Raw genomic sequence first — 25,861 nt, 5'->3', positions numbered from 1 at the left:
TTTTCATTTAATTTTATGTAACACCAAGATGAGGTTTTTGCACTGAAGACTGTTTCATTGAAATTTTACCTAAGTTATGGACAGTCAGTTTATGTGAAAGCCCTCATTTCTCCCCTTTTCTGATATATTTTCCATTTGGCTATTATAACATATACCTTGGCATGAAATGAAATTCCAAATCCACTCACATAATAAAATTAATACATTTAAATTATATTTTTTAATGTTAAAAAGAAAGAAAATAAACCCCAGACTCCTCTACCTATTAGGCATTTCTGTGGCAATATCTAATAGACTCCTTAATCATGACATTGAAGAACTGAGCTGATTCCAGCCCCTTTCCACCTGCTCAGCCCCATCTTGTCCCATCCCCTGTGGATGGAGAGGACATCCATCCCATTTTCCAGGTCCAGATGTTGGAACCATGTTCTCTCTCTCTCTTTCTCTTACACACACACAGACAGCAAATCCAGCTTGTTAGAAAATTCTGGCTACTCTGAATTCATTAACCACGTACTCCCTGTTCCCCACCCTCCTAGGAGCCACCTTCAACCCCTTGTTGGACACCAATTAGCCTACTTCTTCCATCTTTGCTTTTCTACAATCTCATCCACACAGAGTCAGAGGGAGCCTATAAAAGCATACATTGAGGGGGTGGGTGTAGCTCAGTGATACAGTGCATGCTTAGCATGCATGAGATCCTGGGTTCAAACTACAGCACCTTCACTAAAATAAATAAATTAACCTCCTCCCAAGAAAACCCAAAACAAAAGCATAAATTGGACATCACCCATCCCATCAAAACTCACTAAAAGGGTCACCATTCCATTAGGAGCCAAAGTCGTCCCAAAGTCTTCGAGGACACGGCCTGCTCTGCTCTCCGCCCACACTCTCCCCATCACTCTGGGGGCCTCTGGCTCCGGCTCTTCCTTCTTCCTCCGGATCTGTTCTGCTTCAAGTTCATTACTCCTTGAGATCTGCCAGGATTGCCTTATTCCCTCCTGCCTGCCTCCCACCCCACCACCATCACCTGAGTTTGCTCATATCACTCTTATTTTTCCCCAAGCTCTTGCTACCCCCATCATGTTGCCTGTTTTCTCTGCTAAAACTCTGAGCCCCCAGTGATGGGGAGTCGTGTCTATTTTGTTGACTAATAAAGCCCAAGAGCCTTGGGAATGGGTATAGTTACTAGATTCCCATAAGTAGTAGGAGCTTATACAGATTTGCTGAATGAATGCAGAGGTCCTGGTCCAATTCGATGGAGCACTTCTGTGTCCTGCTCAAAGATTAACTCTCCTTTCCTCCTGAGAGAGGGTGACCACTTCCTTGGTGATCAAAGGCAAGATCTATTTTCTTTATGCTGTTAACCTTAGGCGGGGAGACTGGGGGATCTTCATTTATATTTTAAAATTTGATTCACTCTGCAGTTTGTCTCCTGTCTATGTATCCTTTTGAGAAACCGTTTATGAGTGATCATCCTTCCATCAGGTTGAACAGGATCCAGGGGGAAGTACCAAGCCTGTCCCATCGGCCATCCTGTGTGTCATGTCCTGTGACCCAGTGGATGCTCAGCACGTAAGTGAACCAACAGGAGTGAGTGAAGAGATGGGAACATCTCATAATTGTGGTGGCTGCACTCTGTCCGATGCCTTGAGATTTGGGGAAGGGTTTACAACTGCGGAGGCGAGATGTCAGGTCCTCTGTGCTCTTCCTGAGTGCCCTGGCCTTACCCATTCCCCCAGCCCCCTCTGGGCAGCCAAGCCCAGGAGCTGGGCCACCGGCGATTGTGCTGATCAATAATCCACCTCACCCAAAGTCCGGGGGTAAGAGCGGCCAGCACAACTGTTTGTAGACTCTGAAGTCAGGTCCTTGGAGGAATTCCTCACTGAACAATGTTTTGGACCTTTTATTTTTCTCTATAGCCTCCAGCTGAAGAAACAGATTGCCTTAGGTACATGAAAGGTGAGGACACCTACTATCCCCATGGAGCCCAGGTGGGGCTGGGAGTCTGCTGTTTGTACAGCCGGTGGGCTCGTGTTTCTTTGGGCATCCCTGTGCCTGAATTCCTGCAGTACACTCGGTGGTAAGAACGGGGGTGCCTGGCAGGGAGGGAAGCGGGTCGGGGGACTACACACCTGGGGAGACGTTAACCTGGGGTGAGCGGGAGCCGGCTGATGCATGGAATCTCGGTGCAGGGAACTCTCCAAACTCAGAGAGGTTCCCACTCCCGCAGGGTCCCTTTGATCAGGGTGCTAGGCTGTCAGCACTGCAGGGTCCCTGTGAGGATCATGGTGCCTTCAGGCAGTGGGAAGTGAGGGGTCCAGTGGCAATTAAATTAACTGTGCACCCAAAGCCAACCCCCGTCTCTTTCAGCCTGTTTCCTAATCTGCAAAACTGGAATGATGTTAACCATCCCGCAGGTTTGTTGATGGGCTGGGACACACTAGACTGCCAGGAGCTGGAATTCCTCTGTGCCCTGATTGTAATCCTTCCTTCACACTATTTACTCTCACAAGTTCAGTCTCTCTGTCTCTCTCTCTCATTCACTTGTAACTTTCTCTCCTGCTCTGGTTTCATTTGATTCCCACCCTCCTCCCAATCCCCAGATGAGTGAAATTAATTTCTGTGTGTCAGTTCCAAATTCCTGGGAAAGATGCTCTGTCCCCTCTGGATTGGTTGTCCGACCCATCAGTTGCAGTCAGAGGAGTGAGTCCCTCTGTGACCAGAGGAGGGGCTCTGCCCAGCCCCCCAGCCACCACTGTGGGAGCACATAGCTCTCCGAGGAGGAGGTACTGGCTGTGACTTGGTGTCACTAAGTGTGAATTTATCTCTCCTCTTGCCCCACCTTCATCCTCCTAAACAAAGATGAAAATTAAACACTCCCGAGATTTGTGTCATGGAACACTCAGGGTGGGGGCTAAGAGGGCTGGATTCCCTGCTGAGTGTAAGGGGCTACAGTGACTCCCCAACGAGAGCCTGTAAAGGAAACAGCACCGGCCCCACCGGACACTTAGGATGCTGAGTCTGCGTGACATTGAGCCAGGCTTCTGACCACAGCTCAGGGGTCTGGTCTGACCGGTTAGTCTTTGAAACCAACCAGCTTTGGATTCCTCAATCCCTCCCTGAGGTTTTACCTGAACCACGAGCTTCTGTATCTCTGAAGACAGATGATGAGGACCCTTCACGTAAGGCATTTGCACAGCCCTGTGCGGGAATTCGTGCTGCACGGTCTGCCCGGCGAGCTGACCAAAGTTCGTATTTTACTGATCTTAGAAATAGTCTGCTTTCCTGATGCACTGTTTCACTGAACAAGCAACAGAAGCCACCTCTGGCTGATAAAAGCAAAAAAGGGACTTAATGAAAAGATACTGGGAGGGTGCATGGAGTGGCCCAGACCAGAGCCGACCCGGGGGCCGTAGGAGATGTTGGGGAGCCCCAGGCACCAGGCTGCGCAGGGTGCTACCGGGCCCCCTGCTGCCCCAGCAGGGACCCCCCCTCCTCCTGACACTCCACCTCACTGCAGGTTCATGTCCCGGCAGGGCCAGCTCACACTGAAGCCACCAGCACACACCTCAATGGGGGAGTTGGCCCCTTCTCAGCTGAGGGCGTGCCTGGTGTGGGGAGAGGCCCAGTTAGAGGAAGGCGGTTCCCCTACTGTTCCAAGTTAATGCGCAAGTCAGTGTCCATCACTCTGGAGAGCCGGGCTGGTCGGACCTCATTGTGGTGACTAGGCCGTCTGAGTTCACGTATTACTTTTTAGGTTGGAAGGCCCAAGAGGGAGAAAAAGTGGAGGTTCTAGTACTTATTTTATATTTCCCATGTACCAGGTGCGGTAAGCAAGCCACTTCAGACAAGGCCCATAACAACCACATTAATAGGCCACGGAGAAAGTCATGCAGTCAGGCCTCTGCAGCCCCGAAACCCGTGTCCTCATCAGTTCCGTAGTTACCAGTGGAAGTTGTAGGGATTTATGGGACTGTGTGCTCCTGTGGGGGCTGGGATGTGTGTGTTTAAATCCACATCTTCAGAAACTCGGCCAGAACCACAGCCACTGATTGTCTGCATGGAGGCAGAGGAGGGGAGGCTTCCAGCCTCTGGTCCAGCTCGTGTGGAGCTCAGAAGTTGCTCCTTCTGTCCTGAAAACAACACCAGAGCTGAGGGAGCTGCAAACCCACTGCTCTTCTTAGATCCACAAGAAAACTGAGGGGGAAAGCTGCTCCCAACACAGAGAGGCAGCCGGGCAGGCTTGGAGAGTCACAGCTCCCAGGGCAGAACCCGCTTTTGTAAGAACCCCGGGGGCAGGCAGATTTAACAGGTCCCTGAGGCCAGCTGGAGGCTCAGCGTGGGGAAGTCCGAGTGTGACAACTCCAGGGGGCCAGTCAGAGGGGCCCCCTGCTCTTTTTCATGCATTTTACCTCCAGGACCGTATCCTGTTCTCAGAGTGAAGATCATAGGAAAACTCCTCATGGTTCCTGCCAGGAAAGGAAAAAATAGCTCTATTGAAATACACCCAGAACATTCTCTTCCATTGTGGGGGGTTGTGTTTTTTTTTTTTTTTTATGAGAAATTATTTTACCAGAGCCTAACCTACCTGGGGGAAGGGAAATACCTTCTGTGTCACCCAAATTGGGGTGGGGGAAAGAGACACACTTGTGGAGGTCACAGCTCAGGGCACAGGCTCAATGAGAACTAATCACAGGACTACAGATGCCCTGCTCTGTCCCGCTCCCCCAACACCTTACCTCCATGTCAGTAGGGCCCCTGTGTAATAACAGGAATAAAATTAAAAGAAGTAAATGTCTCAGGAGTGTCTAGGGAAAACCCAAAGGCAGCGGGGAGATGAAAACAAGGACACACGGGTGGCTTTAGCCTCTCGCACGAATAGCTGTAGCAAACTACACACAGCCCAGCCCCAGTAGATAAACAGAAAACCTCACAGAAGAAACTATTTATTTTGGTTCTCTTAGCCAGTGCATTCCATGGTGCATCCTCGCCTAGAATTGAGTGGAAGCAAGTCCATCTCAGAAGGGACATACCTGAAGAGAAATGGCTTTCCAGACTCTGAAGGGCAGAGAAAGCACCAGCCTGGGTTAGAGAAAGGTGAGGGGTGGGGTAGGGGGTGGGCTGCCTTCTTCCCCAAATAAGGAACCTTCCTGAGGCCAGCACAGTGGGAGGGAGGGCCATAGGGTGGAAGCAGCCAGACTTCTTCCTGAGAAGTGATAGGATGCCTCCAAGGGACCATTCAGGTGCCCAAACTGTGTCCTGATGGTGGGAGCCAGTCGGTCTGCCTCAGAGCCCAGGACTGAGGTGGGAGCACAGCAGGCCGGTCTTTCTTGGCCGGATCAATTTCACTTCTCCGAAACCCTGTGTAAAACATGAAGCGTGGACGACCTGGTGAGCACAGCTCTGCCCTCAAGACCGGTTTCAACTCCTCTCTTCCCAGAGAACAGCATCTCTGAGCCCGTCCTGGGTGACCTCACAGAGATCACCCTAGTGGCCCAGGCTAGTGACCGGGAACATGTACCTTCCTGCAGCCAACCCCAGACGTCCACTGATGCATCATATACTGGCAAAGATGTGAGTTCCTGTGCATTGGTCTAACAGCAGAGACTCTGCCACAGGCCCAAGAGGTGGTGTGTGGGACAAGCAGGGGTGCAGGAGTGTACGCAGTGCAAAGGTGTAAGTGGTGGCAGGGGTGCAGGGGCTGTGGAGGGTGCAGGCAGTTCAGGGGATGCGGGGGTGCAGGCAGTGCGGAAGGGCAGAGAGTGGCAGGGGTGCAGAGGTACAGGGAGTGTAGGGGTGCAGGAAGGTGCTCAGGCACGTGGCCAGGGTCAGAAGGCAAGTGCACATCCTCGCAGTCAGCCTGACCCCGGGAGATTAGTGCAATGGTCTGGGGTGGCGGAGGGGGCGGCGGCGGCGGCGGCGGCGGCGGTGGGTGGGAGGCTGCCCGGGCAAGCCGGTCGATTTCTTCTCTTCCCTGCAGCCTGGCCTGGGGGGGCGTTGGCCGCCGGAGATTCGCCAGATGTTGGACTCCAGGTAAGCTTGCTCCTGGGTGGTGGGGCGGTTAGGTCAGGGGGCGGTGGCAGCGGCAAGGGGGCGGAGCGGGGCTGCCCCTGGCGAACTGTTGGAATAGCTGCCTTCTCCCGGCTGCCGGGCCTGGGAGCGGCCTCTGCTGCCCCAGGTCGCTGCACACACCTGTCCCACTCAGCAAGCTGAGTGGGGAGTGGAGGCGGTGTCGTTAAGGTGCAGGGCCCACGGGGATAGGGGGGCTGCCGCACAGAAGCCGGTCAATTCGCTCCGCTCTCCCCCGCGGCGGAGCCAGGGGCGGCTTCTGCTGCTGTAGAGGCGGGACGCCGGTCTCCAGGTGAGCTTGGTCCTGGGAGGCGGCGGCGGCGGCGGCGGCTGGGGGTTGGGGTCCGTTCCAGGGAGCTGCTCCATTTCTTCTCTCCCCCGCGGCCTGGCCTGGGGGCGACCTCTGCCGCCAGAGATTTGCCTGAGGTCCGACTCCAGGTGAGCTTGCTCCTGGGAGATGGGTGCGGTGCAGTCAGGGGGCTGGGAAGGTGGTGGCTGCGGGGATAGGGAGGCTGCCCCGGGGGACCTTGAGGATTAGCTCCCATGTCTGTGCCGCGTGGCCTGCAGGCGGCCTCTGCTGCGCCAGGTCCCGGGACAACCCTTTCCCACTTTGCCTGCTGGGGGCGGGAGGCAGGGTAGTCAGGGTGCACGGGTGGCGGGGGTCGGGGGCCTGCAGCGGGGGAGCGGGCACATTTGCTCCCATCTTCCCCGCGGCTTGTCCTGGGGGAGGTGTCTCTTGCCCTGGGTTAAGAGACACGTGTATCCTAGTCAGCCTGGCCCCAGGAGGCGGGCGTGTTACGTTGGGGGTGGTGGCAGCAGCGGCAGGTTTTCCCATGGAGCCGGTCCATTTGCTCCCATTTCTCCCCATTTTTTGCCCTGGGGGCGGTCCCTGTTGTCCCTAGTTCGCCGGACGTCCATCTCCAGGTCAGCCTGCTCCCTAGAGGCGGCCACCGTTAGGTCAGGGCTCAGGAGCGGTGGCTGCTGTGGGGGTAGGGGGCTGCCTTGGGGAGCTGGTGGATTGGCTCCCGTCTCCCCGATGGCCTGGTGTGGGAGTGGCCTCTCCTGCCTCAGATCACCAGACACACCTGTCCCATTTAGCCTGCTGGGGGAGGGGCGCCCTGGGAAGTGCCTTTAAAGTGTGGGGGAGGCGACGGCAGGGGTAGAGGACCTGCAGCGCGGAGCCTGTCAATTTGCTCTCCTCTTCCCCACGGCCAAACCTGGGGGCGTACTCTGCTGCCCAAGAAGCCGGATGCCCGTCTCCAGGTCAGCTTGCTCCTGGGAGGCGGGCGCGATGCTGTCGAGGGGCAGAGGCAGCTGCGACGGCCGGCTGCCCCGCCTAATGGGGCCACTTCTTCTCCTCTCCCCTGACCTGGCCTGGGGACGGCCTCTCCCGCCCAAGATTAGCCTGAAACCCCACACCCGGTCAGGTTGCTCCTGGGAGGTGGGCGCGGTGACATCAGGGGTTGGAGAGGAGGGGGTTCTGCCCCTGGCGGGCTGGAGGATAAGCTCCCATCTCTCTGGAGGCCTGACGTGGGGGTGGCCTCTGCTGCCCCTCATTCCCGGGTCACCCTTCTCCAGGACATATTGCCCCGGGGGTGCTGTAGGCTGCGGGGGCGGCGGGTTGTTGGCGGGGGTATGGAGCTTGCCGCTTGGGAGCTGGTGGTTTAGATCCCATTTCCCCCGCAGCTTGGCCTGGGGGCAGCCTCTGTTGCCCCAGGTCGCAAAGCACTGTTTCCCTGACAGCTTAACCACCGGAAGTGGGCAGGATGTGCTGAGGGGGCGGAGGCAGCCGCCAAGGCAGCGACGGAGGGGGCTGTCCCTGGCCAGCCGGTCAATTTGTTCCCACCTCAACATTTGCTGTCCCAGTTTCGCAGGACGCCCTTCTCCAGTTTATCCTTCTCCTGGGAGGTAGGCTCAGTGCATGCAGCCCAAGGTCTGGGCTCTCCCCTGGGGAGGGGCAGAACTCTCTTCTTCTTCTTTGTCTTTATTCTTCAGCAAAGTGGTTACTGGCCCCAATTCTTAATTCTGAGAAAGTGTAGCCTGTGTTACGGAGGAGCTGCTGGACAGTGAGGTTTCTGGGTGGGTTTTCACATCAGCTGATGCCCCAGGCAGGCAGGAAATCTATTGCTTAGAGCTTCTTAGTCTGGAGTTGGGGGATGGCCCCGCCATCCTCACCATGCTTTTTACAAATGTGTTACTCCCCTCTTTTTCCTAGGTGACATTTTAGGTTATTGGGTCCCAGATTGCTGGCACACTCATCCCTGTTCTCAAACATCTTTTAAACTTGGGTGAAGTGATAAGTTGGGGAAGAAGATGATTTACTGAAAGGTAAGAATAATTAAATTTGCATTAAAGCTACATTCTGTCAATCTTTCTCAAATGATTTTTCTCTGATTCTAAATCCATGACCTAGTGAATGTTGTACTCCTGTGTAAATCATTGATCTTCACATCACACTTGTTGAGTGGTCAACGAGATTTATTATTTAGATTATTCCTGAAAGGAAAAGCTCAGGCTTTTGAGAATTCCTTGTCTGATGTCACCCAGGCAGTCACAGTAGAAGACAGAGCTGATATAAAAATCCCTCACCTGCCTGAACTGCAAAGCTTCTGGGATTACTGATCCCTGAAATGCAGGTGACTCTTGATGATAATCTGGGGGATGGTTTACATGATCAGATTCTTCCAGTCCTGTAAATGGGTTCCGTGGCCCCAGCCCCGGGAGAGCTGGTCATAAGGGCCATATCGTGAGGGGTGGGATGGGAAGGCAAGGTCTAAGAGCTGGCATCACTGAGATTCCACACTCGCTAAACACAGACCCCAGAGCCTAATTGTTGTCAGGTTCTGTTCTGGATTTGAGAGTGTGTTCAGACATGATTCTTGCCCTTCAGGGGTCACTGCCTGGGTGGAAGTAACCTTTACATAAATCTGGGGAGGATGACAATTAAGTAGATGGGCTGTTATGATTCTCAGTGTGCCCAGGCTCGCTCTTCCAGGCACTCGTGGGACAAACGAGAGTCATGTTATTCACTCATACACTGATTTATTACCCTTGAATTGATCATTTGTCCCACAGTAAGTGAAACAAGCGATGAGGAACCTGAGTTTTGTCCCCTTTCCTAGCACTGATTGTATCTGTCAGTCAGGCGCCCTGCGTATGCATTGTGAAATGGTGGTATTTCTTGCCCAATGGGACTGCACTGTCAGTTCTCAGAATCAGGGGAGACACGTGGGTAGGACAGCACACTGACACATATGGCACCCCCCCCACCCCATGAGACAGCATTGTCGATGCTCAGGTGACCCGATGTAGACCGCGGTGCTAAACCTGAGCATGTTTAGTGATCTTGGTGGCTATGAAAATACAGACTGCCGGTCCCTACTTCTGGAGACTCTGAGGGTGTGCATCCCAGAATTCTGCATTTTAAGAAGCACTTTAACTAATTCTGATGAAGATGATCTGAGTGTCCCACTGAGAAACACTGGTGTGCGATGCACCAGTATTGAGGATTCTCAGGGAGCGATGTCTTTTCAGGATGGTCCAAGGGCCCTCACGAGACTTTTGCCTTGGGTGTAATTGTATGTGTTCGAAAGTGATGTCTCTCACTTCCAGTGCTTGTCAGCATGCTCTGTGCAGGGATTTGCTCTCAGCAGATATCAAAAACTATAAGTCTTCAGGTCACCGAGCTAGAGTGTGAGCGATCTTTTATTTTGGTTTTCTTTATTGCAATGCGGAGCCTCCCGAGAAGAGATTCAGACTGAACAGCTTTGTGTCGGACTTTGGAAGACCGCTGGTGCCCAAGGGGTTCTCTGGCAGCACAATGACGAATCTAGGTCCCTCTTTCACTGCTACGTCAATGAAGTGGACCGCTTGGACAAGGCCAAAGCTGGTATCCCAACCATAGCCCTTGACAGTGATGTTCGGCTCCAGGAAGCCATCAGATGCAGCAGGTGGCCAGAGGAGGAGCCGAACGGGCTCATGAAATGTGACACCCCCAGCTTCATCAACACGGACCAGAACTCTTCCTTTGGGGAAGATGATCTCCTGATTTTGGAACCACCTATTGTTCTAGAAAATAAGCCAGTTGCCCAGACCTCACACAAAGACTTGAATTGGAAATGTGCTTTGTCAAGTATTTCTCTGAAGATGTGAAGTCTGTCTTTGTATGGCAGGAAGTCCCCTTTCACAAAATTGTATGTGTTTGTGTCTGAGAGAGAGAAATGGAGACAGACAGAAAGACGGAGACAGAAGAGAGCCCCCTCAGAAGAGAGCTAGTTAAGGTGAGTTTTTGTGCCTTAGTAAACATTTGGGGTTTTGGGGGGAACAAAGTATTTACACTGTCTCATTCTCCTCGTTGGAAACCTTGGCCCCGTCCTCAGTGTCAGCGGCCTTGAACGGGGGTTGCCATGGTGCTTTTCATCTGGCGCTGCCACTTCCACGCTCTGCCTTTAGCACGTTGCTTTGCCTCCCAGGGCTGCCACCCTTTAAACTGTAAGGTGAGGAGTCTGGAGTAGATGATCCATCCCAGCTCTGCTGTTTTGCAAATTTCTGATTTCGTATTCGGATGAGGCTGGGATACACCCAGAGCAGTATAAACCAGGCCCTACCTCCTGTCTCTTGCTGGGGCATCCCTCAGGTCTGTGCCTTCTACTCAAGCCTTTACTGAGCCCAGCTTTTGTCAGGAGCCCAAGTGCCTACCGGGATGGCAGGAGACCTGTCTCTCGTGGTCACGGTGGCAGACATTTCTATTGGTTGTGCTGAAACAGCTCTTCTGAGATCCTCCGGCCACCCTTGCTCCAACCTGAGGACAGACCTACCGTTCCTTTCCTAGGAGGAGGATCAACCCATGGTGCATTTTATGACAATCCTGTCCCCAGGAATGCACGGAAGGTTATCAGCTGAGTGAGCGGAAGTGCCTCTGTTTCTCTGTGTCCCTGTATCTCTGTCTGCTCACAGTGCCCTGCCACCGGCTACTGAACAAGAAAAGTGCTATTCACCATGCTGTGTGTTTTGCAGATGTGTAGGTGATGATCTTGTGGCTCATGTGTGGGCTTTGTGCTGGGATGGTGAAGGGCTTATAAATACCTCATCAACATGTATTCGAGATGGCCTGGTGCCACACAGACTTGATTCATGAAGGCATCAAGCCTGCACACTGGTTTGGAAACAACTTGGTTTTGATCAGTCACACTGCATGCATGACTCACTGCTGATCTCTGGGTGGTTTTTTCATTTTAGATTTATTCACCCAGTGTCTTGCTTAAGCTGAAAAATACATTTATTTCACTAGAATATTCTCAGATTCTTTGTTTTCACACATCCAGTTGTTTAATTCCTTTAAAAATCATTTTGTGTTTATAATGCCTCCTAATATCTATCATCTCTAGGTTCCCAGTGGCCTGAGCCATGCACCAGATTTGATGTAGGAACTGTTCCACCAAAAGAAATCCCTTTGCCATAATATCTTTTGAGGAAAATATTATTCTTTAAGGCTCTAACAGTAAATCGTAGAACAAAGCATGGAACATTTATTGTAGTTAATACATGTTCATGCAAAAAGAAATGATATTTTCATTAAACAATGTTGATTTTAATAACTTTTACTAATGTGAATATTATTACTCATAATTTAAGTAACCAAATAAAACCACAGTTATTTATTATGAAGTTTGAAAACTATTTACACTGTCTCTCAATTAGAGGTAGCTTTATTAGAAGACTGAAGGGTATTTAAAAGATGGAAAAATACCCATGATGACACCATCATTTTTATTAACTAAATATCAAGAACTGTGCAGGGTTAAGATTTAACCCTCTGCAAGCTGTCAAGTTAGCATGAGGTAGTTTGTGGATGCTGCCAGAAGACAGGAGACTCCCCCAGGTTCAGAGACAAAGAACTTCTTGCCAGCACAGCAGGCAGCTTGGGGTTCATGTTCATGTTGGTTCCTGAGTTTCTTTCCTTTTGCTGTTGTAACAAAGGACCACAGACTCAGTGGCTTAAAGCAATACACATTCATCATCTCACTGTTCTATTGTGCAGAAGTGCAAAGTCATTGTCAGTGGGCTAAAACCAACGTGTGGCCAAGGCTACGTTCCACACCGAGGCTCTAGGGAGGGATTCGTCTTCCTACCTTTCCCAGCTTGCAGAGGTGTTCACACTCCTTGGCCCAGGGCCCTGTGTCACTGTGACCTCTGCTGCCACTTTACATCTCTGTCTCTGACTATATAGATATAAAGGAAGAGTCTTCTACATCTGGTATGGACCCTTTTTCCTAAATGGACATTGTATCTCTATTTATGTGCAGATTAAAACCCCTTCCCTCCAGGGTGTGGTGGCATCAGCTCACAAGATTACCACTCTGGGCTTTAAGTGTCCTCTTTGTATTGTCACCTGGGAACTTCTCTTTCCATAGTTAGCTCTGTGTTACATTTGTTGTTGTAATTTACCCGGCATTACTGAAAGTTTTACTTAAAAGGGATCCTAATTAGCTCTGTTTACCTGTTTCCAGAGCTGAAAGCTTCAGTTCTAGAGTATCTGTTTGATTTCTCTTAAAAATACATTCCAGTATATTTCTCTGGTGAAAGTCTTTACCCTGTTGTCTATTCTCCCATAATTTCCTTATTTTCTTGAATATATTAAAAGTATTTTATAGCCTTTATTGGTAACTCTGATGCCTACATCACCTGGGGGTTTGCATCCTTTGTCTAATGTTTCTTATTCTCATATTATCCGTTATATAGTCTTGACATGTTGCATGTCTTGAAATTCTTTATTACATGGCAGACATTGCAAATGAAAAATCCATATGTTATTTTCCGTGAGAGGTTTTCTACCTTCCTGTTAGGCAAACAGGGTGAGGGACTGATCATGTCGCTCCAATCAGGCGCTGAGGTGGATCAGGACTGAAGTGCCTTTTTTCTTAAAACAGCTTTGAGGTATACTTGGCAAAGTAATTTTCACACGTATAAAGTGTACAGCTAATACGTTTTGACATAAGTATATCCCCAAGAAACCATGACCACATTCAAGAGAGTGAACATACCCATCACCCACAAAGCTTCTCTCCTGCCATTTGTTGTCCCTCCCTCCCTCCCCATCTCTTCCCCTGGAAACCACTGATCTGCTTTCCATCACAACATATTGGTCTGCATTTTCAAGATCCTTGTATGAATGGATTAATGCAGTATCTATTCTATGTTGTCTGACTTCTTTCATTCAGTGTAATTATTTTGAGAGTCATCTGTGTTGCTGTATTAATAGCTTATTTTTCTTATAGCAGAGTATTGTTTAGTGCTGAGTTTTTACTGAAGAGTTTGTTGTGAGCAGTGTTTGGATAGACCATCATTTGTTTCTCCATTTACTTCTTGATGGATGCATGGGTTATTTACAACTTGAGCTATTATAAATAAAATTGCAGTGAATATTTGGTTACAAGTCTTTATATGGACATATGCTTTTCTTTTCTAAAGAACCAGATGAGGAATATCTGGGTTATATGGTAGATAGGTATTTACCTTTTTTAAAGAAACTGTTAAAGACTTTTCCAAAATGGTTGTACTATTGTAAATTCCTTGTGGTGTGTATCAGCTCTGGTTGCTCTACTTCCTTACCAGCACTTTGTAAGGTCGGTCTTTCTAATCGTATTCATTCTTGTATGTATGTGTACTAGTATCTCACTGTGGTTTTTAAAAGCATTTCTCTAATGACTAATGGCATCTTTAATCAGCATCTTTTCATATGCTTATTATCCATCTGGATATCTTTACTGAAGTGTGTTTTCTGGCCTCATTCATTCATTCAGGTGTTTGCATTATTATTGAGTTTTGAGACCTCTTTATTCTGGATCAGATACAAAGAGAGACCTTTATCAGATATATGATCTGCAAATAGCTTCTGTCTATGGCTTGTCTTTTCATTTGCTTCGCAGTGTTTAGAACAGCTTTGAAGAGTCTTCATTTTGATAAAGTTCACTCTATCAGTTTCTTTTTAAAATAGATTATACTTTTGGTGTCATAGCAAAGAAATATTTGCCAAACCCAAGGTCATAAAGCTTAAGCCTATGCTTTTTCTCCTAGCTGTTTTAGAGTTTTAGATTTCCTATTAAGATCTATGATCCATTGTGACTTAATTTTTGTATATATTGTGAGGTGTGGATCAAATTTCATTTTTTTTTTTTTGCATATCACTATCTAATTCTTCCAGCACTACTTGTTGAAAAGATCCTTTCTCCACTGCATCCTTTTTGAGAATCAATTGTCTATATAAGTGTTGGTTTAGTTCTGAACATTCTATTCTGCTCCATTATTCTATTTTCCTGTTTTACACCAACACCATACTTTCTGATTACTGTAGTTTAAAAAAAAAAAAAAAAAAAGGCTGAAAATCAGATAGTGCAAGTCTTCCAACTTTGTTTTTCTTGTTCAAAATTGTTTTGGATATTTGGGATCCTTTGAATTTTTATATGAATTTTAGAATCAGTTTTAAAATTCCTTACATCCTGTTATGCCAAATTTCCACCCATGTCTTTGGCCATCTCCAAAGCCACATTTTCTGAAGAAGTCTCTCTAGACCCCAGGTGAAAGGAATTTCTGTTTCATCTGTGTTCCAATCACATTTGATAATATTTGATTACATTTATTCATATTTGGCTGGATGTACTTGTGTGATCTTTCCTGCCATATAGTAAATCTCTCAAGATTTGGAATCTTGACTTGGTTCCCTCTGTCTGCTGAGAAAACTAGTTCTATGCTTTGCAGGAGTGAGCCCTGCAGTAAGAGGTATCTGCAGCACACATCTAGCTCATTGCTTGCATATCGTCAAGGAATCCTGCAGATTTAGAATTGTTTATTGATTGTTGTCTCCAAGACGGCTCAGCCTTTTTTATTTCTATTGCTACTGCTGCAGTTTCAAAGGAAAATGGGCTAATTATTTTCCAAATATCAAAACATACTATAATTGAGCTGTGACGCAAATTATGTGCTGCTGTTTCTTAACAACCTGCTTAGTGTTCACAGGTACCTTCACTCATGGAACTTTTGGGAGAATGTCATATCCTCAGAGATAGCAATGCTGTCTTTGGCAACCTGAGCGGTAGTATCTGAACTCACTCCTGCTGTTTTTCCAGTGCCCCCTCTAGCCCTCCTCCAGCCCTCCATGGGGGGGGCCTGCAGTTCTTCCCTCGAAAACCCTGTTGCTTCTCAGGAAGAATTCCCTATGAAACATATTCATGTCCTTCTTGAGGGGACATTCAGTCCAGAGACCTGACAGCAGGGGAAAATGTTTAGACTGCTTTTGGTAAATTCTTCCATACTTGTTAGAAGTAAATCCAATGAGGAAACTGTGTTGGCATCTAACAAATCAGGATAAATGTCTGATGAGGAAGATCAGCTTCCCCATCCCACTCAGGCGTCATGTTGATGTGACGCTCACCTTGGCTAACATTTTCTCCTGTGAGCAACGTGAAGTTCAAGACGTTATGAATGGCTTTTTGTTTTTCTTCCTTAGTCTTTCCACATTCACTGTGTCTGGTGAGATTATATGAATCCTGCTTATTTTCAGCCCAGCACTAAGCTTTTTAAAAGGATCACGTGTTTAAAAGGCTAGTGGACAATTTGTTAGAAGATTGAAATCCTTAGACTTTGGTCCTAGAGTTGAATCTTGGTTACTGGTGAATGAGAATTCCCGTTAAAATTTTAAATTCAGTGATATAAAGTTTTAAAAATAGTTAAATATTAGTCAATTTCATTAAACACTATAGCAGTTATTTACTTTTAAGCCTGTCTCTGGGGCAATTTTGCAATGATTCCCTCCCTTTATTGATTCCCTCTTTATCAGAATCCTTGAGAGGTCCCTGTCATCATTGTCAGTATCATCATCATCATCACCATCATCATGGAACTGATTCCTCTGGGAGATTCTAGGAAAATAAAGAGCTGGACGGGGTTATGTGCAGGTCAGTGTGTGCATATACAGTAAGAACAGTTGTCAGACATTAGATTCAAGATACCCATTCCATTTAGAGAAGAATGTGGTCATGAAATCCTGATGTGCTGAATGTAGTAAGTGATGGGAACAGGGTAGTCAATGGAAAGGAGGAGGAAGTGAGCGAAGCGGGGAGCATAGGTCCTTGGTTAGGTGATCAGCACATTGGTGAGAATGAGGGGAGTGTGATGGCAGAATCATGTCCCTCCCCGGCCACAGGGTAGCCACCTGTGACATGTTACTGTACATGGCAAAATGCATGACAGATATTTTAGGACAAAAATCTTAGAGGATTTCTGTCTTCTAAATTGTCTATCAGTTAGCATTTTAAACCCAAGATACATTATTAAAGATTAGTGCAGGGGGACAAATAAAAAGGATTCATATAATCTCACCAGACATACTGAATGTAGAAAGGCTAAGGAAGAAAAACAAAAAGTCATTCATATGTGCCTTGAACCATAAAATGCTCATGAGAGGAAATGTTACACAAGGTGAGTGTCACAGCCACATTCATAATGCCTGAATGGGATGGGACAAGGGGATCCTGAGATGAGACAATAGGGTGAGTAGCCTGGATTGTCCAGGTGGGCCGAATGTAATCACAGGGGTCCTTGAAATGGAGGACATTTCCCAGCTGAGTTTAAAATCAGAGGGAGGTGTAGCCATAGAGCAATGTTCAGAAAGGCTGCTGACCATGAAAATGGAGGAAGTCGTGGGGCACAAGCTAAGGAAGGTGGGTGACCTCTGGAAACTTGAAAAAAACAACAACAACAAGGAAACATTCTCTTCTAGACCCTCTAGAAGGAAGGAACCCTGCTGCTACCTTGAATTTAGCCCAATGAGAACTGTGTTGGATCTCTGACCTCCACAGCCATAAGCTGATAAATCCGTGCTGGTTTAAGCTCTTAAGCTTATGGAAATTTCTTACATTGGTAAGAGGAAAATAACATAGTGAGCCGTAGTGTAACGGATTAAAGGTATAGGATGGGGTGTGGAGAGGATTCTGACATTTACAACTAAAAAACAACCAGGTGAAGTGGGAAGGTGTTTTAAGGAAGACCTACCTGGCAGGGCTGTTAAGCAGACTGGAGCGAGGGGATCATTGGAGTTAGAGGAATCAATTAAATCTCTACCAGAAAAATAAGGAATAAAATGTAACAGGGCTTCAGTGATAGTGGATGTAGGAATGGAAATGGGCAGAGAGACATAAATATTACTTTGAAATTAGCTACAGGTTTGATGACTGCATGTTGGGGAGACTTAGCCGATGTGTGGACTGAATGTTTGCATCCCCTCAAAATCCATATGTCGAAACCCCATCTCCCAGGGTGATGGTATTGGGAGGTGGGGCCTTTGGGAGGTGATTAGTAGGATAAAATGAGGTCATGAGAGCAGAGCCCTCATGAATGGGATTACAAGCCCCCAGGGTGCTTGCTTCTCTCTGCTCTCTGGGATATGAAGATATTGGGAAGACAGCCATCTTCGAGCTGGCAATCCTCTCAAGGATACATTGACCTTGAAAGTCTCAGCCTCCAAACCATAAGGAATATGCTGGTTGTTTAAGCCACCCGACCCACGGTAATTTGTTACAGCATCCCAGACTGACGAAGACAGTGGAGAATGCCTCTGAGTTTGGCACTGATTGCCTGGAGAATGCTGAAACCCAGGGAAGTGGGCAGCACAGACGTTTACTCATTTAATCCTGCCAACACAGTAGGAGATAGAGTCTACATATTCCTCGCTACTTAAAAGGTAAGGAAAAAGAGGCACAAATAATAACAACGACAACAGAAACAACAATAATTTGTCCAAGATTCACACAGAACCCCCTGGAGGCAGAGTGAGAATTTATACTCAGGCAGGCTGGCCCCAGAGCCCCTGCTCATAACTAATAAGTCAGATCACCTTGCTTATGTGGATCAGTTTTTTTCAACTGTGATATGAGGGTACTGTGTCCAGTAACTTATAATTTCAAAATACTTCACTGTAACGGAATCATTAGTCACAGGCCTTACAAACCACAGAAACCTACACATACAAAAATAACTCGTTAGGTCAAGATAACCAATAACGTTTTTAAATATTATACCTGCTGGGCCTTTGCAATAAAATGTCTTTTTATAATTCTGTCTGGCTACAGAATAACTTCATAATCCTGCATGTTGCTGGTGGCTCCCATGTTGGACAGCACGGGCCTAGAGATTTTAAGTTACTTGCCCAGACTCGCCCAGGAAGCTCGTGGTGGGGTCCGAGCTATAGTCTGGGACTTTTCCTTCCTATCCAACAAGTCCCTCATGGAAGTTTAGAAGCTTCTCCTTTGGTGCCCAGCTGTCTATCCGTACTTATAACATCTTGTCAGGTGTTCCAGCCTGCCCCTGAACATCAGCCAGAACCCACTTCTGCTCTATTTTGTCCAGGTAATACCTTCTAGCAACTTCCATTGCCTTCTTGGCATCAGTTCTTACCTGGAAGGGTAGTGGCTAGAGGTGGAAATGTGTCCACATGACAGGTTTTTCATAAACATAGCAGGAGTGGTCAAGAGAATAAAACGTCAGGAAGATGAGTAGAAGCAGGTCATTTAATATACCAAATGGGTACTTTCAATGTCTGTGTTTCCGAGTCCAGGCTTGTTCTGCTCGTGCATTACAGGCCAATAAATCAGGAGACCAGGTTTTGGGGGCAAGAAATAGCGACTTTAATTTGGAAAGCCAGCTGAGAAATGGTAGAATAATGTCCTGGGGAACCATCACCCCAAGTCAGATTTCAGGCTCTTCTTATATTAAAAATGGGAAGTGGGAATGCTTGGTTGTTGCAAACTTGGTGTATGAATTCTTTGTTGTTAGAATCCTTTGTTCTTGCAGCTCTTCACCTGGGTCACATCCGTGTAAACCTCCAACAAACAAATGTTGTTTTCTATTCTGTAACTTGTTATCTTTATGTGAATAGAAAAGTGTTAATATCCTTCAAAGTCAGAGCCTTGAGAATAGGGTCTCCTGTATATTTCAGGCTCTAGGCAACACTGTTTTACAAAAGGTGCAGAACCAACAAGACTAAGCCTAGGAAACAGGGCACAGGGTTAAAGTCAAAGGAACAGATCTAATATGGAGTCAGATTTTTTCTTTCCTATTTCAGTAGTGCCATGGAGAAGGCAGTTTGGGCAGCTTTTTGTAGGGTCCTGGAGGCTTTCTCAGCCTCTGTGTGCCTCTGTTGAAAACCCTTCATAGCTATCTGGCCTGCTGGAAAACCACTCCGCCTGTTTTGCCCTGAAGATGTGTTCTGTTTATAACTGATCTCTACTTCTTGGAAAACAACTCAATAAAAACTCAGTTGGTTTTCCACCAGCCATGGGCAGGGGTGAGGAATAGCACTTTATTATTTTATGAAAAAAAATAAAAGAAGTCTTAAAACAGCACTGGGCACATAGGAGAGAGTCAATAAATGCTTCCTGGCTGAAATCAAAAGTGATGGCTCAGTGATTCCATGGCTGCTGTATTTGCTGAGCTTCCTACTCCTTTGCTCCATTACACATTTTTTTTAACTGAAAAAGAAATACATGCATGTGGTTAAAAAATTTCAAACAGAGCACAAAAATACACAAGTGAAAGAAGTTTTCCCTCATCCTCTCTTCTTTCAGCCCTCCCTGGAGATGCCACTGTTTACAATCCTTTGTGTGTTTTCCAGATATGCTATGCACATTCCGACCTATGTATGTAAATTCCTTTAAAGTTAAAGTATTACTTATTTTTAACTTAAAGGGATTTAAATCCTCAAGTGTCTTCTGCCCTGGTAATAGAAAAGAACAAATCTGACTCCATATTAGATCTGTTCCTTTGACTAAACACTGTGCTCTGTTTCCTAGGCTTCATCTTGCTTGTAAAACAATGTTGCCTAGAGCCTAAAATATACAGGAGAGCCTATTTTGAATGCTCTGACCTTTAAGGATATTTAACACTTTTCCATTCATATAAAGATAACAAGTTACATAATAGAAAATAACGTTTGTTTTGTTGGAGGTTTACAGGGATCTGACCCAGGCAGATAGCTGCAAGAACAAAGGATTCTAACAACAAAGAATTACTACATCAAGAAGATTGCAAAAACCAAGCTCGTAGGAAAGGAGCCTGAATTCTGACTTGGGGAGATGGTTTTCCAGGACATTAGTTTGCCATCTAGGTCTACAGAAAGTTGCTATTTCATGCCCCAACACCTGGTCTCCCAACTTACTGGCCTGTCCTGCATTAAGGAGAATGAATTTGGACTCAGTAACACTCCTATCTTCCTAGCAAGCTGGGCACTGGAATTGAGGGCAGCTATCCCACACCCAGGGACATACTGTGTGCCCTTGATGGTTCCCCGAGGGTGGGGAGTGGTTTACCCAGGAAGGATGGGGACTATGCACCAAAACTCAGGCAGTATGCTCCTTTTGGGATCTGACCTTGTACCTCCCGCTCCCCGCCAGCACAACACCTGGGACAGTGGAGGTAAGGCAGAGATCTTGCCTGCCTGTGTCCCAGCGTGTAAAAGGGGAATATGTACTCTTTCCAAGGTAGTTCTGAGCGACAACACCTGCGGGTGCTTGGTTCCCAGAGCAAAAGGAAACCCAGCTCCGCTTGGGGGCAATGGGTGTGATCCCCGTAGGGGTCCTGCAGAGGCCTTGGGTGGAGGGCTGGGCCAGGGAGGTAAAATATGAGCTGCGGGCCTTGAAGGGTTAGAGAAGTGTGCAGAGGCAGGACTGCTGCCTCCTTCAGGATGCCCCCAGAGTTAAAACTATTTCTCTCCATCTCTGCTACTCTCCTCCACCCTCCAGATCCCTGCCTTCTCTCTGCTCCTCCTGTCCATGTCTCTCCCTCCACTTTTCCCCTTCTCCCTTCCTCCTCCCATCTTCTCCGTCCCTCGCTTCCCCACCTTCTCTTGCAGAACCCAGAGAGGATCGCTGGCCCTCCTGCGCATGCGCAGTCTGTGCCAGCTGGACCGAGGGTTGGAAGCTGCAACTCCGAGCCGGGGATCGGCCCCAAAGGCTTCTCAGCTCTTTCGCCCGGTAGGACTTTGGCTCCTGCCCTGGCGCCCCGGCCACAGCTGTCCAGGGCCAAGTGTGCACCTGCCGCCTCTCGCCCCAGCCGGGCTCCCCTCAGTCCGCGGCTGGCGTCCCCTTCCCCTCTCCCGCCCGCGAGTCCTCTCCTCCCGGGCTGCCTCTCCTCGGCCGCCGGCCCGTCCCCGCCCCTGGGCGGGCTGTGTCCCGGGCGGGCGGGTTCTGCGGACCCGGACGGGGGCAGGCGGCTGGGGCTGGGGCTGGCCTCCGAGCGGGGCTACAGACCGCGTCAACCCCCCCCCCGCTTTCCCTGCCCCGCGACCCCGGGGCTGCCCTCCTCTCCCTTTCCCGCTCCCTGGGGACCAGCTCAGTGGTGTGGGCGCTGCTCCCCGGGCTGAGAGCCTCCGGCTGTGAACCCCAGCTTCTCCTGGTGGAGTCGGGAAAAGGGAGCGTCAGTGCTGAGCGAGCTTCCGTCTCCTCCCTCAGTGTTTCTGCCCCAGGTAAGTACCTTGAACACTTTCACGTGTTTTGATGGCGGTGCTTGATGATGTCACTGTTTTTATAGTGAGAGGGATTACAGTGTTGAAAGCAAGGCTTGGTTCAGTTAAAAATGAGCTGAAGGCATGAGGCTGTGACATCCTCCATCCTTCCCTCTCCCAGGGTGAAACGTGTGGCCGTCGATCTTAAAAAGATAGTTACAGTCCCTAACTAGCCCAGCCCAGCTAGGGTGTGTTAACAGGAACAGCACCACCAGAGGCGTTGGAGACTCAGGGACTTTGCAGTCCTAAAGAGCTCCTGGCAAAATTTGGTTTGTTTTGGTTTTTTTGTTCTTCTTAAATTGTGGGGCAGACTAGTAGTATAGAGGGAAAAATAATTGTCAAGAAATATTTTTTCATTTAACATCTTCATTGTGATATTGTTCACACACCATGAAGTCCACCCACTTAAATGCTACAATTCAGCAGCTTTAGCATATTCACAGTGGTGCAACCATTAATATTCCAGAACGTTTTCATCACTTCAGAAAGACCAGTGGAAATGAATGACCTATCCACCCCTTCCCAGTGCTGGTTCTAAAGAAGTTTCTTGGTTGTTCCTGACCATAAATTATCTTGTTACCCATAAAAAATCTGGTAGGAAATCTAAACAGAATTGTATTGAATCTGTCTATCAAAGCAAGAAGAATTAATGTCTTTATGGCATAAATTTCTTCTACCCATGAATATATCTCGGACCCTATATTTTCATATTTCCAGAGCCTGGCCCATGGGAAGTCCTCTTTAATTGTTGGGTTTGTGAATGATGAGATTCTATACATCGTTAGTTGCAACTGTAGCCTTTCACAGAAGAGAAAAGTAAACTCACTGAAGCCAAGTGACTCTCTGATGGTCAGAAAGAGTGACAGCCAGTGCTGGAGTGATCCAGTGGACTTGGTGTTTGTAACCAGAATTCTCCAGCACCTACAGCTAAGGGGATCAGAGTATTCTTTTATTTTTTCTAAATGGCGTTGCTTTTATTTTTACTTATTTTTTAAAAATATTTTTTATTGAAGTGTAGTCAATTTAGAATGTTAGTTTCAGATGTACAGCAGAGATTCAGTTATAAACATATGCATATGTATCTACATATGTTTTAGATTGTTTTTAGTACAACTCATTACAAGAAATTGAATATAGTTCCCTGTGCTATATAGTAGGTCCTTGTCATTTATTTTATATTTATTAACGTGTATCTGTTAATCCCCCTTTTCCTGCCTGCTAACCACAGTTTGCTTTCTATGTCCATGAGTCTATTTCTAGCAGCACCGTTTTTGCTAGTAATATATGCTGGTTGGCTGCTTTCAGTTTCAGTAATTCCACCTTATCTGTGGGCATTTTCCTTCTGGTGGGCCTGTGTGTGGTTTGCTCACGTGATATAAGAGTTGTGTATTTGGGAGAACCCCAGGCCTCGTGTAGTGCTTGGTACAGAGTGCCCACTGAGCTGATGCTTGAACTGGGAAAAAAAACAAAATAAATGTTGGAATTTCCACTATGGTTGAGACTTCCAGGTTTCTATAACCTGTTTATCCCACATTAATGTTGGCTGCACACATACTGGGTAATTTGGTGGAACTTCATGGTATGATGGTGTAGAGACGGGGCCTTGTATGCTTCTTCTCTTTCCGTTTTCTAAGACTCATTCTCCTGGGCCTTCCAGATCCTCCCCCAGAAGTGCCCAATGCTGGCTTGGTGCTGCGCTGAGGCAATATTTGTTAATAAGGCCTTTTCCTCATCTCTTCTGAGCCTCCGTTTCCTTCTCTGCACAATGAAGACTTAGACTAGAAAAGTGCTTTTCAGTTTCTTTTAAGCCATGTTTCCTTTGAGAAACAGAAAATACAAATCTCTCCTCCCATTCAACATATAGATTTTGACACATCCAAAATGTGACATAGCTCTTTGTGGAAAATTGAAGTGATTGTGATTCCAGGTGGCACACAAAAGAGTCTTCAGAGATTTATTGCAGGGAGAGGGCAGGAAAGGGGCAGTATATCCCACTTTCTAGTGTGAGCACTGGAACAGGGGCTTGGGTTTAAATACGGTGTCCGACGTGGCCTCTCTCTCATCTTTTTTTTTTTTTTGCCTCTCTCTAATCTTGCACAATGTGATAAACCTCTCTCCCTCAGTTTCTTAATGCGTCAAGTTGGGGTGATAATAATTTAAGTGTTTTGTGAAACATTATACACATAAGAAATTTGTTTCTCAGTAGAAACAAATTCTGCGAGGTAATAAGGGATTTCTTTAAAAAAAAAAAAATCTTGTCCACAGCACTCTGTCTTGTGTCTATTCTGAAGTTCCTTGAGGGTGAGTGTTGGGTCTAAACTCCATCGTGGGACAGGTGGCCCATGGGTCTGTGTGCCGCAGATTGCCCCCTCCTCCTCAGTCCTCTTCCTCTCAGTCCAGGATGAAGTTCCCTAGTAGATTTACACAGAGATCTTGTGGAAATGGCTTTTCATTTTATTGTTTCACGAAGAAGAGCTGCCATCATGATCTCTGTAGTCAGGTTTTGGTGGCCTGAAGGCTATGCAATTACGTTTTTCTATTTAATATAAAGAAAAAAATTACAAGTACAAAATTAGTCCTACGGTGGTGGCAGGGGTTCTTGAAAGTGGGGACCATTAGCTTTGTTAGTTTCAGGTGCAGGGGCCTCTGGCCATGAGGACACATCATCGTGCTCCGAAGTTGGAGGGACCAGTGGGCTCAGTGGGAATGTTTACTGAGTGTATCTCATGGGCTGGGCATTGACCTATTTGTACTGTGTGTTCCTTATTTGAGACAGTGAGCACGTTTAACCTCAATAGCCTCTTTAATAAATTAGACTTTTTAATTTTGAGATAATGTAGATTCCCATGTAGTTGTAAGAGATAATATGGAGAGGGCCTACGGACTTTTTGCCCAAATTTCTTTAAAGGTTCCATCTTGCAAAGTTGGGATACAATTCAGTAATGACTCTCTAACCCTTTGAGGTTTGTGTTATTGCCCTCATTTCTATTCATGATTAAACTGGGGTTAAGAGGAGAACACAGGCCTGCCCAGGTCACCCATGGTTAGTGTAGTGTCGGGTGAAACGTGGGCTTGGAATTTCCAGGCAGTACCAACATGATGCTCTGTGGCAGGGAGCAGCATTCACTTTGCTTGTTTATTCATTCATTCAACAAGCATTTATTGAGTAAACTCTGTGGGTCAGATGTTATCATAGGTTTATCTGATTCTTCAGCACTATGGAGAATCCGGTAATGTTTCCTTCTTTTTTTAATCTGAGAAAATTAGCTCTGAGAGGTTATAAACCCCCCAAAGGAAATATAGCTGATAAATGAGGGATAGTAAATTTGTACATTTCCTTCTTTTTATGCAGGTGGTAACCTAGGCATTTTACATTTGTAAAGTTCCATAATCCAGATATATTCTTGTAAGGCAAGGATTTTTTTTTAATTGAAGTATACTCATGTTTACAACGTTGTGTCAATTGCAAGGTGTTTATTTTTTCTTGAATTTGGAATTCAAAAAATATTTTTTGAGGGGGGTAAATAGGTTAATTTATTTGTTTCATTTTTTTTAAAATGAGGTACTGAGGATTCAACCCAGGACCTCATACATGCTAAGCATGTGCTCTACCACTGAACTGTACCCTCCTCCCCAAAGCAAGTTTTCTTATCAAGTATTCTGCAGCTTAGGAGTTCAAATAAATTGGAGTTGAAATCCAGGTCTTTTGATCCTACTGTGTTTCTTTGCATTATATCCTGCTGAGGGGTGTGAAAGCAGTTCCTTTATTCATTCCTTTATTCAGCAATTTTGAGCACTGACTTTGCATCAGGGCCTGGCTAGGTGCTTGGAAATAGAAAACAAGAAATGACCCTTTTCTGCAGAGGGCGGAGGCCTAGACCAAAAGCTGCGTAATGTGATCTGAGCTGCGGTAGCCATGTGCAGACGCTGAGGACAAACTGTACCCCCGGCTTTGCTTGGGCTTCCCCTGCCTTCTGACTGGTACACACCAGGTCACCGCAACCCAGTGAGGCCCGCAGCCCGCAGCACAGTATGTACCACGGTCTCCTCTTCCCTCTCGTCAGGGCCTGCAACATGAACATCCCTGACTACGTGCAGTGTGCTGAGGACCACCAGACTCTCCCCGTGGTGGTCCAACCCGTGGGGATCATCTCAGAGCAGAATTTGTTGTGCATCTATAAGCGAATCTCCTTGGTGAGGCAGATCAGCCCGTGCGGCTCGCAGTGGGCACTCTGT

The 25,861-nt window shown here is 47.1% G+C and overlaps 1 protein-coding gene across 11 annotated transcripts; it reads left to right on the top strand.

Annotated features, from left to right (window-relative positions):
- The first annotated feature begins 1,486 nt into the window (after nucleotides 1-1,486).
- On the top strand, nucleotides 1,487-21,308 carry LOC141576770 (uncharacterized). Of its 11 annotated transcripts, none has more exons than XM_074360161.1 (12): nucleotides 1,493-1,575; nucleotides 1,923-2,083; nucleotides 2,374-2,420; nucleotides 4,972-5,100; nucleotides 5,444-5,577; nucleotides 5,984-6,036; nucleotides 7,816-7,980; nucleotides 8,288-8,400; nucleotides 9,809-10,352; nucleotides 17,650-17,809; nucleotides 18,198-18,474; nucleotides 20,865-21,308. In XM_074360161.1, the coding sequence occupies exons 1-8, from the start codon at nucleotides 1,546-1,548 to the stop codon at nucleotides 8,289-8,291; spliced, it is 723 nt and encodes a 240-aa protein (XP_074216262.1). In that variant the 5' UTR covers nucleotides 1,493-1,545; the 3' UTR covers nucleotides 8,292-8,400; nucleotides 9,809-10,352; nucleotides 17,650-17,809; nucleotides 18,198-18,474; nucleotides 20,865-21,308. The 11 variants fall into 11 exon arrangements, 10 of the variants coding, with proteins under 10 accessions (XP_074216266.1, XP_074216262.1, XP_074216263.1 ...); XM_074360162.1 differs by lacking the exon at nucleotides 18,198-18,474 and adding an exon at nucleotides 15,908-16,025 and having other exon boundaries at nucleotides 20,865-21,307; XM_074360159.1 differs by lacking the exon at nucleotides 18,198-18,474 and having other exon boundaries at nucleotides 20,865-21,304.
- The last annotated feature ends 4,553 nt before the right edge of the window (nucleotides 21,309-25,861 follow it).

This window comes from Camelus bactrianus, unplaced genomic scaffold (genome assembly GCF_048773025.1).
Source record: "Camelus bactrianus isolate YW-2024 breed Bactrian camel unplaced genomic scaffold, ASM4877302v1 HiC_scaffold_33, whole genome shotgun sequence".
NCBI classification, from domain to species: Eukaryota; Metazoa; Chordata; class Mammalia; order Artiodactyla; family Camelidae; genus Camelus; species Camelus bactrianus.
Note: the sequence above shows the minus strand (reverse complement) of the source record. Positions and strands in the feature narration are given on the sequence as shown.